Raw genomic sequence first — 16,128 nt, forward strand, 5'->3', positions numbered from 1 at the left:
GTCACATGTACAGACTGTTGTAATGAAGGAATCTGCTGCTCACTGTTGTACTGTTCTGCTTTTCTTATGTAGTTGCCTCAGACTAATTCTAGTTTATGTAAGTTAATGAGCTGATGCCATGCATGTGTTTGGTTTATCTGTAATATGTCATTGGTTATATTAGAGTTTCATTTTAAGGTACATACAAGTATTTATGTATATTCAGCCCCTGCATATCTGATGTTACTTATGGTTTTCATGGTTTGTTGATTCATCTTTGGTTTTGTGTATGGCTGCCCTGAATGTTTTTGTTGGAGTGGTAGCTTGCTGTTTGGTGGTCAGCCATAATACAGAGACTGAACATATATTAATATGTGCCTTAAAATAAAACTCTAATACAACCAATGACATATTACAGATAAACCAAACACATGCATGGCATCAGCTCATTAACTTACATAAACTAGAATTAGTCTGAGGCAACTACATAAGAAAAGCAGAACAGTACAACAGTGAGCAGCAGATTCCTTCATTACAACAGTCTGTACATGTGACAATGGCCAGTTAGGCCAAAACATGTAGTCACAATAAAGATGAGAAGACAAGTGAATATTAACTGTCTTTGCACAGATGGAAGAAGTGGGATGCAAAGTCAGACTTTGTAACAGTTGGTGAAAGCTCTGAAATTACCCAAATCTAGGTTAACTAACTAACTCCATGGAGCTCCCTTCTTGAGAAGCTGCCAGTTGTTTAGCTACTAAAGAATTTCCCAACATTTTATACAACCCAAAGGTTCATTAACGTGTTCACAAGAGACCTCCACTGGTCCCTATCCCAAGCCAGATCAATCCAGCCCATTCAACAATATCCTACATAAGATCTGTTTTAATGCTATTCATCCAACTATGTCTTGCTATTCTTACTGGTCTCTTTTCTTCTGACTTTTCCACAAAAATCCTATATGGATTCCTCCTCTCTCCCATTCATGCTACATGCCCTGTCCAGTTCATCCTCCATGACTTGATCATTCTAATTATACTTGGGGAAGAGTCCAAGTTATGAAGCTCCTCATTATGCAGTTTTTTCCAACCTCCTGTCACTTCATCTCTCTTTGGCCCAAATATTCTCAACACCCTCAGTCTTTGTTTCCTTTAATGTCAGTGAACAAGTTTCACACCCATACAGAGCCACAGGCAAATTTATAGTTTTGAATATACTAGTTTTTTATATTTTTACACAGAAGACAAGAAGACAAAAGTTTCTGGACTGAATTGTAAGAAGCATTACACAAATTCAATTTCCCTTAAAGTTCCTCCTAAATGAAATACACACAACTGTGCCATATTTTCAAGGGATCTATTAGCTATCTTTGTGTCATGATTTTTCACTGCATTCTGGGGACAAGATATCAACATATATTTAGTTTTCTCTGCATTTACTTCTGGGCCAATCTCCTCACTAGTGTCAATTAAAAAGTTGGTGTTTTTCTTTATGCTATCTATGTTATCATCCAGTAGATTTACTTATATCAGCATAAAGCACAACAGACCACTGTAGGTCACGGTGCAAGGGCCGAGAAGGCCCATCCTTTATACATTCATACATCAGCACAGAACAACAGCTTACATGTCCAATTTAATTTCATTCCACCTGATTTTCCTGGACCTTCCTAATGGCATATTCTACAGCAAAGTTGAAAAGCAACGGCAATAAAGCATCTCCTTGTTTTAGACCATTTTGGATAAGAAATTTATCATACAAAAGTTTACTTATATGGATTTTACTATAAGCTTCATTTAAACACATTCTAATCAACCTAACTTCCCTTCCTAACTGAATCATAGACTTTCTTGAAGTCTATGGACAGCTGATGTACTGTCTCATTGTACTCCCATTTTTTCTCCAATATTTGATGAATGCAAAAGATCTGATCAGTTCTTGATCTGTTAGGTTGAAACCCACACTGGTGATCCCCAATAATTTCATCTATATATGGACTTAACCTTAACAGAAGAATGTCAGATAAAATGTTATAGGAAGTTGATAGCAGTGATATCCCATGATAATTACATCAGTCATTTTATTACCCCTCTTGTGATTTGGTACAATAATAGACATCTTCCAGTGATCAGACAAGTCTCCCATATTCCAAATAGAATTAATTAGCTTATGGATCTCAGAACATAATATTTCACCCCCTGCTTGAATCAGTTCTGCCAGAATTTGATCACTACCTGGCAATTTATACTTTTTCAACTTTGCAATAGGAATTCAACCCAAAACAGCTAGGATCAGGTACTAATGACTCAGCTCTATGTATTTATATCTGCCTAACATCACTGACCCTACGTACATTAAATAACTGAGAGAAGTAGTTCTTCCACCTATTCAAAATATTGTAGGAATTGCAAGCAGATCACCTTTCTCATCCATCACTAAGTTACTTGTAGATTGGTAATCTCTCCTAAGTCATTTATTACTTTATAATACAGATCTCTACATGTTCTTGTTCTTACTGTTCATTGCAAGCTGATCAATTTTGTCTTTCAGATATTCCCTCTTTTTATTCCTGAAATTCCTGCTGGCTTCACATCTTATATTGTCTAGATTATCCCCATTTTTTTTGTTTGGATCCTGTGATCACTGCAATTTTGCTTGTTTCCATTGATCTAACAATTTTGAGTATCTTTCATCAAACCATGGCTTATTTTCTCCAATTCATAATAACCTAGACTCTCTCTGGCTGACATATGATATTCTGATAGTTTCCCAAGCTGTGGACCTATGTGAGATTTCAATCTGATACTGCTCTTTACCCTCTATGTCTTTTAATTTCTTGAGATTGAACCTCTCCATATGAAATCTGTGCATTGTCTGTCTATTTACTGCCAGCCTCTCCCTAACTTTTGCCACCTTTGAAAAGACTGTTGAGTGTTAACACACTACATGCATATAAGTCATGTTGCAAGTCACAAATGAGTGAACAGCCTTTTACTTTGAATAGGGAATGGTTTTCAAGGAAATCAGGTAGCACCAACAGATAGGATTCTCATAGCAATATTTTCAATTTACTGATGACTTCAACTCACTGCATCTGAGGAAACTCTATCTGCATATGCCTCTTATTAATTTTTCAGAAAAAATAATACACCCATTTGTGATGTACAACTAATGCCATTAGTCACAATAGTAGAGCTTATGGGGAAAGAAACAGGAATGCATTAGGTTTAGACTCCACTGGGAAATGTACCTTTGGAGAAGGCCTCTACAGAATGGGGTCCATAATTATTTTAATCTCATTTTATTACCTTCCCCACACAACTCAAAGTATCCCCAGCATATAGGACACAGATATGGGACCACAGAATAAACCTTGCCCATCTTTAAAATGGCAGTAAAGGACCAACCATGTACGAACATGTCAGGAAGGCACTACATATATATAGTAACAGCCAACTGGGAACACAAATTAATGACACAACCAACAAAATGTTTGAAACTCTACACATACAAATGTACTTCCCACACAATTAACAGTTAGGCTTGCCCTTCCTCTACTTCCAACATCGCCCAGCCATAATACTCTCACACAGAAAGCCACTTCCTAGGTACTGCACAATCCAGCAACAACAGACATTTAAGTATACTTATTGCATATAAAAAAATACTTCTATGAACATAGGAACTTTTCAGATGTGTTAAAGGAAACTGGCCTATCGAGTAAGAATAACTGTGAAACCAACAAACACACACCCTCACTCTGCACAAATAACAGCATCAACAGGAACTCAGGCCAAGCCACCCAAGAACAACAGAACAAGGAAACATATGAAGTTCACAGACAATGCTGCTCATTCACATAAAACATTCAATGTGTATAACTTCAGCACAATAACTGCTATGTTAACCAGTAGATACAAAGCCAACCATTACAGTATTCAATGTATAATGCACCAGTGCATCCACTCGACTTGTATGACAACTTATGCCAAACACATGTTGCAATAATTGTGACTAAAATCTGAACATGAAGATGGCACACATGCCAAAACATGTCTTCCTACACAGCAGCTCCAGCTGGAGGAAAGAGTGGTGTGTTGACAGCAATACAATAAATATCGTTTTAACTTGTCAGAAACTTTCAGGAATTTCTTCAGTGATATGGTTAAGATCATTATTTCATGAGCATAAAACTGGCTCATTAATGCAATGTGTAGAAAATTCCACCGTAACCTGTATTTTTACTTCTTCTAATATGGCATGAATTTCTATGAAATCAGATGGAATATAACAGACAGGATTCCTGTATTATTACTTGCAATTTACCATTGATTTCATGAAGCTATATTCTAGGATTAACTCACTGTCACATGTTAGTGAATAGACAAAGGGTTTGGACTGGTAATAGGATCTGTTCCATTGGTCATTATATAGCCTCGGAATGGACTGCATAGAAAATACCGTGTTGTTGTTGTTGTTGTTTACTAACTGTTGCATAGCAATGGCCCAAGTGTTTATTGGCTGTTAGCTAGCAACGACTGCATCTTCTGGCTTTCAGCCATTGTGTCACGACATTAATCCACCTTTTAATAAGTTTCAAGCTGAGGTGGATACAGTCTCTTAGTCAAAAATGCCTTGCTCTGGAATAGAAGACTATCAACCATGAACAAATAAAACTGAATTTTGAAAGAAAATGAGCAACTAAAGTACTCAATCAAAAAACGTTTGGATATAAGCCAATCCTGCAGGATAAAAAAAAATTTCAGAAGTATTAAGCTGCTGTTTCATTGGGGCAAAAGCTGATATGAATGGACAAAGGAAATGGATAGATTTGTTCATTTACCTGAGTTCTTGTTTCAGTTTTTTCACTTCCCTATTCTTTCTGGCCATAAGGATATCAAATTTCTCATGCTCAAGCTTCATTATCTGGAGATGCTGCTGGAGATTTTCTTCCTTCTTGCGAAGGTCTTCAAGGCGCCTTGCTAGAACAGCTTCAGCATCATGCAATGGAAGCAATGCCTGAAACAAAAACTAATGTCATATTCATTCACATTTCATACTAAGTTAACAAGCTGAGCCACGACATAGCTCAAGCGGTTAGGTGCTGGCTTCCCACAGCAGCGGCCCGGGTTCGATCCCGGGTCTGGACAGGTGGGATTTGTGGTGGACAAACTGGTGCTGGAGCAGGTTTTCTCAGAGTACTTAGGTTTCCCCTGCCAGTCTTCATTCCACCAATTGCTCCACAATCATCCTCACCTATCATCTGGGGCTGGTACAATAGGCCAGAAGTGGCCGCAGTACTAGGCACTTAATCCAACCGCACTAGCAATAAAAAAAAAGTTAACATGCTGAAATATTAAGAGTCCGACTGCTAAGAACCATTACAAAAATACTCAACAGAATGTAGGGGCACAGAAAGGGCTAAGGACATATGACATGCCATTAAAAATGAGCAGCAAGATTACTTTGCAGGAGCATCAAAGAATTGTGTCCCCCTCCAATAGCATGATACGCCTGGGAAGGCTGGAGAAAATCAAGAAAAACTTCAATCAGTATACCTGACCTCTAAATGTGGGGCCTCTCAAATATGAAGCGAACATGCTAACCATTTCAGCATGACTGTTTGCTATTTGCTCTAATCTGGGCTCCTCTGGGATGCAGAGGGCTTTATTCTGGCCGAATTCCTGGAACCTGGGCAAACCATCAATGCTGCTCGTTATGTCCAGATGCTGCACAAGCTCCGTCGTGCATTGCACGATAAACGTCCGGGATGAAACATCATCATCCTGCATGACAATGCTCACCCCCACAACGCTCGCCTCACATTGGAAGCAATTGCAAAGATGAGGTGGGAAGTTCTTCCACGCCCCTCCTATAGCCCTGATCTGGCACCCTCCGACTACCATCTTTTTGGATTTGTGAAGTATCAGCTGCGTGGACGTTTTGAGACAAGGGAGGCAATTCAGAAAGCACTACGTCAGTGTCTTTGGATGGCTGGAACGGAATTTTACAGAAGGGGAATTTTCAAACTCCCAGAATGCTGGGAGAAATGTGTACAAAGTGGCGATCATGTGGAAAAATAAAGAAAGGTCTGTAGATTGAGGTGGTATATTTGGTTTGTCAATAATAAAGCATGTTACTTTACAAAAAATTGTTGCTCATGACTTTCAGTACAACCCTCATAAATAAGTGCCAATAAACCCAATCATCAAACCCAGAACCCATTATCATTAGTCACACTAACCTTGAATACATGACAATATTATCCTTCTGTCTATATTTAGGCTCCAAAGTGTCACCTCTTTAGATTTTTCAACCAAAGTATTTCAACGTGTCAAATACACAGAAGCCGGAGAGGTAATGATGCATCAATGGCTCAAGTAGTTCGACAAGATGAAACAGAATTTTAGTCATCAAAGTTCCCAAACCATTTTGCAACAATTTCAAATTTATGTGGATTAGTGTTTAATTTCTGATGATCTGGATAAAACTAACAATTTCCTATTTGATGAACTGAGAAAGATTTGGAAGGAAGTGTACTGTGGCCTAACTGAGATATTATCCTGGTGTTTTCCTGCATGGATTGAGGAAACCCATCAAAAACTTCAGTCAGGATAGCAGGTACCTTGGCTGAGATTCAAACTGAGCACCCCTTTAACACAAGTTGAGATTATCGCCAGACTAACCTGTTCATTCTTTTTAACAATTATCCAAATATTTGCTATGTACTGGTTGTTATGGTTACCTTATTTTCCTCTTTCAATTGGGCATTCCTTGCAGCCAACTCAGCTACAGTGCTTGCATGCTCTTCAGTTTTTTTCATCATATTTTCCAGATTTGTCCTAAGGCAGCTGATGGTTGTAAGGTAATCTTTTTCTTTTTTAGCCATTCCTTCTACCTCCTCTTTTGCACTTGATATTTTCCTGTAACAAATTGAGAGCAAAAAATGGAACACACATTTTATTATGTCAAAAACAAATGGGTGAAAGTTTCAGTTCACTTCTCAAAATGTGTTTGATGCAGTTTTTACATCAACATACATAATCTCTTCATATTCATCAGTATACAGTACACACAGATCTAGTTACCAACAATAAAGGTATTACACTGCATAAAGCATTATTCCCCATTTTTTCAAATACATGAAATAAAAATGTCTTGAATAATATATGGAGGATGTATTATGCTACATAAAGTCCATTTTAATAATATTCTACAATCTACATCTAGTCTCCCAAACAGCTTCTTCCCTTCAAGATTTTCAACTAAAATTCTGTGGCCATTTCTCACATGTCCATCCATTCTGCATGTCCTACCTAACACAATCTTCATCACCCGGATAACATTTGGTGAAGCTGTTCATTCTGCAACTCTCTATATCCTCCTGTTATTCTGTCCCGGTCCCAAATATTCTCCTCAGCACGCTGATCTCAAATACCTAAATTGTGTTTTTTCTCCTTTTAGAACTCAAAATACTTTATTATTATTATTATTATTATTATTCCAAGGGATTTGTGCCTGTTGTCCGTAAAAAGAAACCTATCGCAGTCTCTGTGAATAATACAATCAAACCTATATGTCAACCCCTTATAGGGGTACGAAACTCTGCGTCCTTGCCTATTGTTGTTAAAAAAGAAAGAACCAAAGCTCTCTTTGTTTCCAGATTCTGTCCAGAGGTTTCAGCTGCTGACGTTGAAAAGTCTTTAAAGGAGCAATTGAGCTTAAAGAAATTGATTTGCACCAGACTGAAAACTAAATTTAATACTTATTCTTCTTATCATGTTTTAGTTCTTGAAGATGAATTTCCACTTATCAATAATACTGGTGTTTGGCCTACAGGGTGCTTGATTGCCCCCTTTTACGGTAAACTTAAACCTGATCAGATGTACTCCCCCAGTACCCCTGTTACTGGTGGCCGATCAATTTCTAAGGCTTGTAGTCAGGTGGATCTAGGCAGTCCAGTCACCTCTCCGCCCTCCCGGACCATCAACAATAATGACATGATCTTAATAGGTGAGGAGGCTAGTGGAGGCAGCTACGGAAGTAATATGTAATGGCTGCCTCCCCCTTTACCCCTCATTGTGGTAGTTTACGCGTGGGCAATGGCAATTTAGAAATTTTTTATCAAAATGTAAGAGGTCTTCGCACCAAATCTACTGAAATATTTAACACTGTGTGCTCCTTTGATTATGAAATTATATGTTTAACTGAAACGTGGTTAAATGAATCTTTTTCCACTCAAGATTTTTTTCCTGGAACGTATACTGTATATCGTTCTGATAGAGACTGCATTGACAAGTTGCGTGGTGGTGGTGTTTTGACGGCTGTTTCAGACACTGTTTTCGGCATCAAACGCAGACCCGACCTTGAATTTTTTCACGAATCTGTTTGGGTTGAGGCTACATTATCTGATGGCCGTAACTTGCTCATTGGCAATCACTATTTTGCACCTGATATTAAGGTTGATATTATTAATAATTATTTCAATTTTTTAGAAAATTCTTTAGATACTTTAAATTATCGGGTACTTTTGCTTGGTGATTTTAATGTTCCTGGCTATGATTGGGATAATGGTTTTCCTTCACCAACCAGTCATTTTTATACCAAACTTCGTGGAGATGTGATTTACTCAGCCGTTTGTTATCTTGGTTTTAGTCAATATAATCATCCGGTTAATGGACTTAATTTGCTTGATCTTGTATTTTCGAATTTTGGTAACTTTTCATTGATTTCTGTTGATCAAGGACTTGTTCATCCTGACCCTTTTCACCCCCCTTTTATTATTGATTGTAAAATTCCACTTCGGCAAAGTAACCAAAATTTTAGTACTCCTTGTAAATTATATTCTGCAGGGGACTATGCATTACTTTATAATGCCCTATTCACCTATGATTGGTCTGCGCTGTACAATGAAACGTCTGTTGATGCTGCCGTTGATCAACTAAATATTGCTGTAATGCAAGCCATTAACCTAGCTGTTCCTTCTGGTTGGGTTAAGAAGCGTAAATACCCTATCTGGTTTTCTGGTAGGCTTATAGCTTATGTTAAAAGGAAGAATTATTTTTATAGACGCTACAAGAAGCACAAGACTGATCGTTTATATGATAGATTTTCTTTTTATCGGAAACTAGTAAAAAGAACAATAAAGTCCGATAAACATCTTTGGCTCTTATCTGTCGACCAAAATTTAAAATCTAATCCGCAACAATTTTGGAAGTATGTGTCTCAACATAGGAAAAAGTATAATGATTTAACTTATCTTGATGATGATGGTGTTCTTTTAAATGAACCTCACGATATTGTTGAGTCCTTTTCTAAACACTTTCAGTCGGTTTTTAATAGAAGTACTCTTGGTATTGACACACTTTCTCTTGATAAACTTTGTACGGATAATTTACCCTTAGCTTATATTTCCAATCGTGATGTACAAAACGCTATAAAACGGCTGCGACCGACGAAATCGGTTGGTACTGATGGTATACCGAATTTTGTCATTAAGGGCTGTTCTGAAATTTTAGTACCTGTACTTAGATATATCTTTAATCTTAGCCTGTCTCAGAATTCTTTCCCCAAATTGTGGAAGCAAGCAATCATTGTTCCCGTTTTTAAAAAAGGTAAAACTTCTTCAGTTAGAAATTATAGGCCTATTGCTATTCTTAACAATTTTTCTAAAGTATTTGAATTTATTATACATGACCACATTTATCAATTTTTTAAATCTAAACTTAGCCCTTTTCAGCATGGTTTTATAAAATCTAAATCTACCACTACTAATTTAGTCACTTTTCTCGACTTTGTTTCCCCCTTAGTTTGTACGCAAGGCCAAGTTGACTCTATTTATTTTGATTTTAGTAATGCATTTGATACTGTATCCCATACCTTGCTTCTTTATAAGCTCAACAATTATGGATTATCTTCTGGTTATGTAAACTGGTTACGCAGTTATTTAACAGACAGAGAGTCTTGTGTTCGTTTTTTAGGCCTATTTTCTACTCCTTTTATTGTTCTTTCTGGCGTTCCTCAAGGTTCTGTTTTAGGGCCTCTGCTTTTTAATATTTTTATTAATGATTTGCCTGAAGTCATTAATCACTCCAGTTGTTTACTTTTTGCTGATGATTTTAAAGTTTATAGAGCTATCAAAACACTTAATGACTGTCTTCTTCTACAGTCGGATATTGAACGGGTACAAGATTGGTGTTCGGTAAACTTAATGAAACCGAACCTTAGTAAAACCAATGTTATTTCCTTTTCCAGGAAAACTACTGTTTTGAAATATCAATACAGACTCGGAAATTTTTTTATTTTGCGAACTGATAGTATTAAGGATCTTGGAGTACTTATCGATTCAAAGCTTCACTTTCATCAACATGTAGATATTTTATTTTCACAAACTATGAAATTACTAGGATTAATTCGCACCATTACGTTTTCCTTCTCTACCTTAGACAGTCTTTTGATGCTGTATACTGCTTTAATCAGATCCAAACTGGAGTACGCTTCTGTTGTTTGGAATTCGATAACGAATACTGACTCCAACAAACTTGAGCGTATACAAAGAAAATTTGCAGCTCTCTGTCATAATAGATTTTTTAAAGATATAGATTATCATTATTTTAGTATTTTGGATAAACTAAATCTGCAAACCTTGGATGTCAGACGGCGTCATATTGATGCTTTGTTTTTAATAAATGTTTTTAGAGGCACAACATATTGCTCCTCTGTCCTTGATGCGGTCGGTTTGCGGGTTCCTTCTCGGAACATTCGAAATTTTTCTACATTTAGCTGTTCTTTCAGTCGCTGTCCCACAGCTAGATGTGTTGTTGCTGCAAATTTTGTTTGCGAACTTGTAGACATTTTTAGTAAATATAGTTTAAGTTTGAATTGTTTAGTTTGATAATTTTTTTACTTTTGGTTGTTTTTTACTATTTGCACTGCTTTTTAACTTGTCACTGGCTTTTGAGCTAAGTATGCAATTAGTTTTTTGCTGTTAATTGTTTTTAATTTTCCAAATACTTAACGTTTTTGACCTGTTATTATCTATGTGTGTATTGTCTTGATTTTTATTATTGTCTGTTGTTTGTTGTTTTATATTTTCCGTGCTGACTCTGTAATTGGCCTCCGCTGTTGAGTTCGGCACGTAAATAAATAAAGCATTGAATTGAATTGAATTGAATTATTATTAAATTGTTGCTATCATAAGAGCAACGCTGTATTTTTAACATCATACAGGCCACAATTTCTGCCAGCCACAACCAGCCAATGAAGATGTCATAACTGCAGCCATGGAGAAGCTCACGTGATCTCACAGGAAGTGAGACTATCACAACTCAGGGTCCTCAAAGTACCATATCACTTACTTGCAGAGCACATCTGTTTCCAAATGATCATCCCCTGTGGATGCAGTTTTCCGAATGTCTATGACATCACCACACTATGCATGAACTCTCCCTACATAACATTATCTAGGAAAATGAAGCATGTTTCATGCATTAGGGTGTGATCAACGCCCACAACAGTTACCTCTGTATATGGGATAATTCCCATGCAATCTGCAAACATGGGTTTCAGTGCCAGCACTTGGGAGGGTAATTTCAGGGGCACTGTTGTGGGCCCCTTCTGCTACCTGACAGGCTCACTGTTTAACAATATCATGAATATCTGGAAACTGTTTTACTAAGGTATGTGCTCCTAGCGGCAAGCCAGAGGTTGTGGTCTCAGCATGAGTACTCCAGCACACTATAGGAAAGCTATTCAGAAGTGGTTGAATGCAACTTATCCAGGAAGGTAATGTAACCTTTGAGGGCTGACTACATGGCCTCTTTGGTCACTGGATGTAACTCTAATGCATCTTTTCCTGTGGGTACACTTAAAGGAGCATGCTTATGCAGTCCCTCCCAGGTCTCCCAAAGATCTCATTGCAAGACTTCACACAGCTGTGACAATGGTCAACATCAACATGTTAAGGCATGTTCAAGGGAATGTCTTGCACCACACTGCCATCTGCCTTGAATTGGACAAAGGCTATTTTGAATACCTATTGTAATTACAAGGTGCCCATGATTTGATCATCTGATGGTGACAAGTGTCTTAAAAACTAATGTCACAGAACATACGTTGTACAACATTAATGACTCTTTTTTTTAAAGAAGGAATAACAGTATGGAGAGCCTGTGCACAATATTCATTTCATTCCGTATAGTAAGTAATGTTTTTCAAAGGTGAAAATAATTTTATATATAATTACTAAGCAATGTACTATTTACTCATTTAGAGAATCTCTCTCCTTTTTCAGCTGGTTACATTCAACTTCCAGTCTTGCACATTTAACTTCAAGTTGTGTTTGTTCTGTCTGTGTGTCAGAAATAATTTCTTTTGCAGGCTCTATTGGTTTAAATGACCGTAAGTCTGCCTGGTTTGTATACTGTCCATGCAGCGGTGGAAAACAATGTTCAAACTGCCTGAACAAACTATGTTCCATAACTTTCATTCCAGGAATGACAACAGGTTTCGTATGCGAAGCATCTGCTGTTTTTACTGGAACAAAACCAATCTGATATGGCTTTGTAGTGACTTTTTCATCTCTTGTAGGAATATCACTGGTCTGATTCACCTCCTCACAATTTATTCCTGATGAAATCCTCATGACAGCATCTTCCATGCCGGTGATAATTCTCTGCAGACTGTCATCTTTCTCTGAAAACAAAAATTTCATTACCGATAAAACATAACGGCTGAATAAACCTTACACCCCTCCACCCAAAATATGCATACTAAAAGAAAATAGACAAAAGTTAAAACAATCATAATTTAAGAGTTCACTTAGCATGTTACAATAGTACCTTCTTTTTTAATAACTTCAGGTATATTTTTTGTTGTAAAATATCCTAACAACGGGCAATGACCTCCTGTTGCCTTTGCTAAAAGACTTTACTACAAGTACATCCCTTTCCCTTGGGCAGGGAAAAGTTTGGGATACTTCTAGGCTCATCATCTGGGGACTCTACCATTCATATCTCAAAGTGTACAGACAGACAGAATGATGCTAACGGATGCTTCATAATTGTCTATTTCATTTACTGAGCAGTCATAACATTCTCCACAGCTATTCTTCTTACTTGATAATAACAGTCACAAAGATATGTGAAACTCATTTGACAGTTGTCTCCAATTCAGTGTGATATTTCTTCATCGACTTCTTTTTGTATATTTGTTACATACCAGCATTGCTGCTTGTAATATGACCCTTTCATTTATTGCTACTCCTACATATTCATACATTCACACTATTATACTTTCATCTTTAGGTATATTGATGATAAACTACATTTCCACTAGTACATGCTTACTTTTCTTTGACTGTCTGACACTAAAACGATGTTTCTAATAAACTTTTGACTTTGTCCTACTCACTGTCATATTACAGACTTGTCACTGGAAATAACCATTCACCCCTCCAAACACACACAAAAACATACACAATTCATAAAATCTGATTTTTACACACCTTACACAAGAAACCTTAAATTTTAACATTAGCTTTTCTTATGAGTTGTAGCTGAACAATTCATTTATCTGTAGCACAAGTGACAATAACATATGTTCAGACAAGTGGGAGAAACAAGACTAGATACAGAATTCTATAAGGGCCTGAAAGGTCCTAATCTCTTGTCCACTGTGACAATGAAACAGCCTTCCAAAAGGATGGCATGATATCTACCGAGTATCATAAGCAAACAGACACAACTTCTACTGAACAGTGAGTTTATGACACGTTATATTAACATACAATTATTATTATTATTTCATTAAACTTTTATGTACATGAAAAGAATATGTATAGAAATTATATACTAACAGATAAAAATATAATTCACTTACCTCTTTTCTGCAATTTTCCACGCAATTCCTTGACCAAGAAATTTAAAGTTCTTACTGGATTGAACCTGGAAAAATCACCACCACCATCGCTGGCATTATATTTTGACGGCAGCTTAGAAGGGAGGAAATCATTCTGATTGTTATCAGCAACTATAATTTCAGGCAAGCAGCACTGTACGCTTTTACTGACATAATTAGGTGACTGCTGACCATCTAAAGCATCATCACTTAGGCTGCTGCTTAAAGAATATTCAGGAACTTTGTGTTTGTTTGAACGCTTAAAGCTATGTGTGGGTCTTCTGGGATTACGACGTAATTTTTCTTGTTTAACACCTTCACCGTCCTTAGGCTTTGCATTGTGGATAATGCATGGACTATTCTTATCCTTCAATACGAGTGCCCAAGGAAGGGGTCTATGATTGGAACGGAAATGACTTTTCTTCTCATGCTGAACATTCCTTTCAAAGTTTGAGGGATCTGGAGGCTGAAACAATACATCTGACTGCTTCTGTATTTCACCTCTTGCCACAGTTCGATCAGTTTCAGGAGCAGTATTTAATACACTGGCCCTTGGTCTTTTCCTACTCTTACCTACAGTAGATGCCTTGGTTGTCACTCTAACTTCAACTGTTGTGTTATTATTTTCAAAAACTTCTTCAGACAGCACGTGGTCTGCAGTATTTAAAGGCTGAATATTATCTTTACGAGTACGTGATTTTATTTCTAATGAAGCAGAAGCAGGTGGAGTAACTGATCTTCCACGAAGAGACCTTGGGCCATTATGGCCGGGCTTGCATGCAGTAGATTTATCTACTTTACCTCTGATCACTTTTGACAAAAACGCTTCATAATTAGTAATATCCCTTTCAAGAGCACTTATACTATTTTTCACACGGCGGGAATTCATTTGTATAATCTCCAAACGCTGTTATATTACTAACCAAGAACTAAATTTAACGTCTTACAAATTGAATTCACAAAATTACTTTCAACACCGCGACGCTCGTTACCGCTCGTTAACCACTTAACCACTGCCTAAGCCGTCTAAGCTGCCTACTCTGGCTACCGCTACACGTTCCCTCCTTCCCTCCTGCTGCTCCTGCTTGCCCCCCCCGCAGGCGGTAAGGGGTTGGCCGCGGATACAGGGCTGCCAAGCGTCTCCCAAGGCAGTGTTGCCAGATCCCCGAGGCTTTCCTCATTCCATCAAATCTCCACAGGCATTACCACCAGTAAAGGTACAATAGGACATATGGAGGACTTAAGACCACAGAAACTGTTTTCAAGACTAATTATACTGTCATATTATTATCTCTGTATTACTATATTATTATTATTATTATTATCATCATCATCATCATCATCATTTATTATAAATTGGCATACCATTTCTGTATTATTATATTCTTATTACTATTTAGTATTAGTATTAATATTAATCTTTGACTTGTCCCATATCATGTATAATGATTCATGGATGAAATAAAATTGAATTGAATTGAAATAAGTTCAGCCGGAGTGTGGGGCTCGTAACAATGTATAACGCACTCCCTTTTGTATAATGGATAGTCTAGCTGACCTGATGTGTAGTCTATTTTGTACTCTAGTGTTAATTTTATGTACACTATTATTTGTAGGATAATTATTTTCGTTTTCAATTACAAACATGACCACGGCATATATAAACAAACAGGGAACTGTAATTATCCCTAGTTCTCTGAAAACCTCTCTACAAGAACTTCTAGGCCTCATCATTAACATTGCTCTAATTGCTCTTTTCTGAGCCACAAAAACTCTTTTCATTGATGACGAAGAAGAGCACCAGAAAATAACACCATATTTAAGTTGACCTTGACAGTAAGCACAATAAGCCATTTTCAACACTTGCCTACTTACGAGGGGGTACCCCAAAGAAACCAAACTTATTTTTTTTAACTTATTTATTCAAATTTTAAGCACAAACCTTCAATCCCCCTCAAAGTACTCTCCACTTACACTAATACACTTGTCTAGTCTTTTATTCCATTTTTCAAAACATTGTCTAAATTCATCTTTTGAGATGCTTGACAGCGCCTCCGTCATTTTTTCCTTTCATGTCTCTTTTCATTCGAGGAAACAAAAAAAAGTCGCATGGGGCAAGGTCGGGTGAGTATGGAGGGTGAGGAACAGGGGTCATACCATTTTTGGTCAAGAATTGTCGTACAGACAGGGCTGTGTGAGCAGGGGCATTGTCATGATGGAAAAACCAGTCACCCGACTGCCACAAATCTGGCC

At 37.3% G+C, this 16,128-nt stretch overlaps 1 protein-coding gene across 1 annotated transcript in view; it reads right to left on the reverse strand.

Annotated features, from left to right (window-relative positions):
* Positions 1-14,927, reverse strand: part of LOC111869064 — a 28,553-nt gene extending 13,626 nt beyond the window's left edge. The window contains exons 1-4 of the mRNA XM_023860262.2: positions 13,858-14,927; positions 12,243-12,672; positions 6,725-6,902; positions 4,823-4,998 (exon numbers count right to left, since the gene is read on the reverse strand). Of these exons, the coding sequence (XP_023716030.1) occupies positions 4,823-4,998; positions 6,725-6,902; positions 12,243-12,672; positions 13,858-14,764 (1,691 nt within the window). The 5' untranslated portion in view covers positions 14,765-14,927. The remainder of the gene's footprint in view (positions 1-4,822; positions 4,999-6,724; positions 6,903-12,242; positions 12,673-13,857) is intronic.
* Positions 14,928-16,128: the final 1,201 nt, after the last annotated feature.

The sequence above is a fragment of the Cryptotermes secundus genome, unplaced genomic scaffold (assembly GCF_002891405.2).
Source record: "Cryptotermes secundus unplaced genomic scaffold, Csec_1.0 scaffold378, whole genome shotgun sequence".
In the NCBI taxonomy this organism is placed as follows: Eukaryota; Metazoa; Arthropoda; class Insecta; order Blattodea; family Kalotermitidae; genus Cryptotermes; species Cryptotermes secundus.